This window comes from Contarinia nasturtii, unplaced genomic scaffold, assembly GCF_009176525.2.
Source record: "Contarinia nasturtii isolate CC-2019 unplaced genomic scaffold, AAFC_CNas_1.1 Cnas_scaffold_6061, whole genome shotgun sequence".
Taxonomy (NCBI): Eukaryota; Metazoa; Arthropoda; class Insecta; order Diptera; family Cecidomyiidae; genus Contarinia; species Contarinia nasturtii.
Genome location: NW_022203324.1, coordinates 1 through 3,287, shown reverse-complemented (window position 1 = coordinate 3,287; position 3,287 = coordinate 1). Strand labels below are relative to the sequence as shown.

Here is a 3,287-nt window from a genome sequence, read left to right as displayed (position 1 = left end):
AAAAATCGAACAAATATTATTTTGAACTTTCTTAATAAAATACGCAACTACCACAGTGCGGAAAAGTTCGTCTTACTCCCGTAAGACTTTTTATTTAGTTTGTATGCGTGATCATTTGCTGCCATTCGCAAAATATGTATGAAACTTTCGCTCGCAAATGCAACATTCGTATAAGTCGGAACCTCCTAGCTGCGCGGTTACTCACCCGGCTTGTTAAAATGTTGATGTTATCGCAATGTTTTTGTTGAACCTTGTAAAGGCCCGTCCATCGATAAATAAGGTCGGAGTGTGCCCAGAACATAAGGAATCGCTTGCCGACCACTTCGCACATTCTATTGAATTGAAAAAGAGCATTGAATTTATGGCTAACGAAATCGAAATGAAGGAAGAAAAAACTTCAAATTTTTACGCTTCAATGCTCTTAAGAAACTCCTGATTCTTGTCACGTTGAACGTCGACATTAAAGCCCATTGTTGTAGCTGAAAATTCAGAGTTTTAAATAAATTATGTTTCGATATGTAAAACAAAATATATAAACCAAAATTGCATAAAGTCCAATGTGAAGACTGCAATTAATCAAAATCCATCGCAAAACTTCAACAATTGTAATTATATCGATTCAATGTGAATAAACCCCAAATGAGTTTTTACAAATTGAAATGATATTTTTTTATCATTCATTACAATGTTAGAAATTGTATAATTACGGTCGATCGACGTTTCGCAATCGAATTTAATAATAATAGACCAATGTCGATATATAGACAACAAAACAAAAATTCAACAATAAAATAAATTGTTCATTGAACTCGCCGTTGTTTGGTTGTAGTTCATTGAATTCAATATTAGCGTATAATAACATGAATGTCTAACTAACCACAGACCATGTCGAGTGTACAGGCATGCATGTATTTTGATAGATCGAAGCTTGGATTTCCGGCTTCCTTATCCAAATTCTTGAGCATAATATTTGTTTTATCGTTGAAAATTGGAACAAACGATTGCAAAATTTTCAAATTAAACGTTGGATTCAACAGCTTACGGATTGGCTTCCAAAAGGCACCAGCTTTTTATGGAAAGAAAGGTTTTTTTTTTAAATGAAAATAACAAAAGTACTGGTTTTAAAAGGGAATACGCTAAAATGCATGTGAATGAAATTATTATTTGATATAAAAATAGAGAAAGTGCATCGTCCAGAACAAAAACCAGCCCTTCGAAGCTACGAATTTAACTGCTGAGGGCCAATTTGAGACTCTGACGAATAAACATTCAATTTTAGAAAAAGAATTTTAGAGATCCATTGAAATGAAGAAATAGTGGTCGTTCATCGCTTACATTCCGTTGTGAGTATGCCAACGGTTGAGGGAAGGAATCGGTACATGTAGGGTTTATCCAAGCATGATGAAGACATCAACACCGTTCTAATGTCTTCAGGCTTATCAAGCGTGACGTTTAATACTGGTCCAATGTACGCCTTGGCCGGCGTTTCATTTTCTTTCACAAAATTCACGATGCCCGTAAATAATTCGGCCGTTGATTTGCCGATGAAAAAGTGAGCATTTCCGAGGAACGGATACACCGGACGCATTATTGGCAAATGTTTTACATAACTCTCCATGTGACGCATATGCAGAAAATATTTTAACAACCCTGTCACTACAAACACTATGAACAATGTTAACACAATCATGGTTCCGTTTTATTTTAATTTAACTTTTTATCAATTAATTGCTTTTCTTCTTCAAATCAATTAATTTTTTTTTCCACAAGAATTTTTTCAATTATATGGCTTTAAAAAGATTAGAGACTTTCACAGATTTTTTTGATTCGATCGATTGATGGAAATTTCCATTTGATACGTAGATGAATTGGACCTTATTCTTTTCTGTTACATATACTTAATTTTCTTTTCGATTTTTTGAAGAATCTTTTTGTTGTCGTTTTTTTACCTTTTCGACGAAATTCTGGCTTTGAACAATTTTTTCAAAGACATTTATGGTTGGAAAGAACTTTTTTCACTTTTGAAATAAAAAGTTCGATTTTCTGCGATTTTTTCACATTTGAATTAATGTTTTTCGTCGGTATTTTGAATCAGATTAATGTTTTGTCGAAAATGCTCGAAGTCACTGCAAGTAACACTCGGAGTAATTTTTGTTAAAATTGGATTTTTCGGGCAAAAAATGTGCCTTTACAGAAAAATAGCAAATATTTGCTGCTTGGTGTGAATGCTTGAAAAATGGTGTCAAGATCTGACGGTTTCTGATCAAAACAACAATAATTCACTTTAAATTAATATCAAATCGATTTTCACATGGATCTAATTGCTTTGTTTATCTGTTTCGTTAATTTCAAATTTTTTCATCAATATATTTCCTTTAATTTTCCTTTAACTTTTCTTCAATTAAAATCGTTCCCATGTTTATTCTGAATAAACATAATTTTATCGAATTTTTCGATAAAATCGATTCCTCCCCATCTCTATCACTTTCCACACGATTTGTTATCAATATTTACTAAAATATCCACGAAAATCAATCCAATGCTCCCTATGTCCAAACCGTTTCTGCCAAGCTCGTTATGGTATCAGCGATAAAAATGAACTGAAGCTCAACCACGCGAAAATCACGTCTATTTATATCGATCAGTAAGCAGCCCAAAAAACTCGCTAAATGTTATTTTTTCGCTAAATATTGTTTACCAGTTCGAATGAGTTGTACATACAAACAAAAAATCACTGCAAACTGCGATAGTACAATGGAAATGTGTAAGAATTGCGATAGAATGCCACCACCTACTTATACAACATATATCCGATTTGTTGAACGATCATATTTGCAAAAGAAAAAAAAAGAAAGTTAATTTTCGCATTCCGCGAACATCATCAAACACAAAGCACTTGAAAAAAGCGAAACTGCAAATAATGCACCGACATGATGTGCATTTTGCTGGTCAAAAACCGTTCATTGAATTGCATTCGTCTGATTACCTACATTGGTAATTCGCACACCGGTTATTATCATTATATCAATACGTAACGCATGAAATCTTCTTCTTTATGGCATTCTTGCTACCGATTCCAATTGTTTTTCCATCTCTTTTGTATTCATCGGCGAACATCATCGCTAAATACTCTTGGCGTCAACACCGTGTATTATCTATTGTTTTTACACAAGAAATTGGTTGTTGACGGATTTTTTGTGTTCACGCAGTAGAAAATATGTTGTTAATCGATTTGGATTATGCTTTGCATCGAACCATGCAATTTTCACTCTCGTTGTGAATGCCAG

General features: G+C 33.5%; 1 protein-coding gene across 1 annotated transcript; it reads right to left on the bottom strand.

Annotated features, from left to right (window-relative positions):
- Nucleotides 1-201: 201 nt before the first annotated feature.
- On the bottom strand, nucleotides 202-2,584 carry LOC116351698 (cytochrome P450 4V2-like; the record flags this gene model as incomplete). The annotated part of the gene is made up of 4 exons (XM_031783834.1): nucleotides 1,336-2,584; nucleotides 878-1,066; nucleotides 410-479; nucleotides 202-332 (listed from the first exon to the last, which is right to left on the bottom strand). Coding segments are annotated over exons 1-4 (745 nt in total), but the record flags the coding sequence as incomplete, so codon positions are not given.
- Nucleotides 2,585-3,287: the final 703 nt, after the last annotated feature.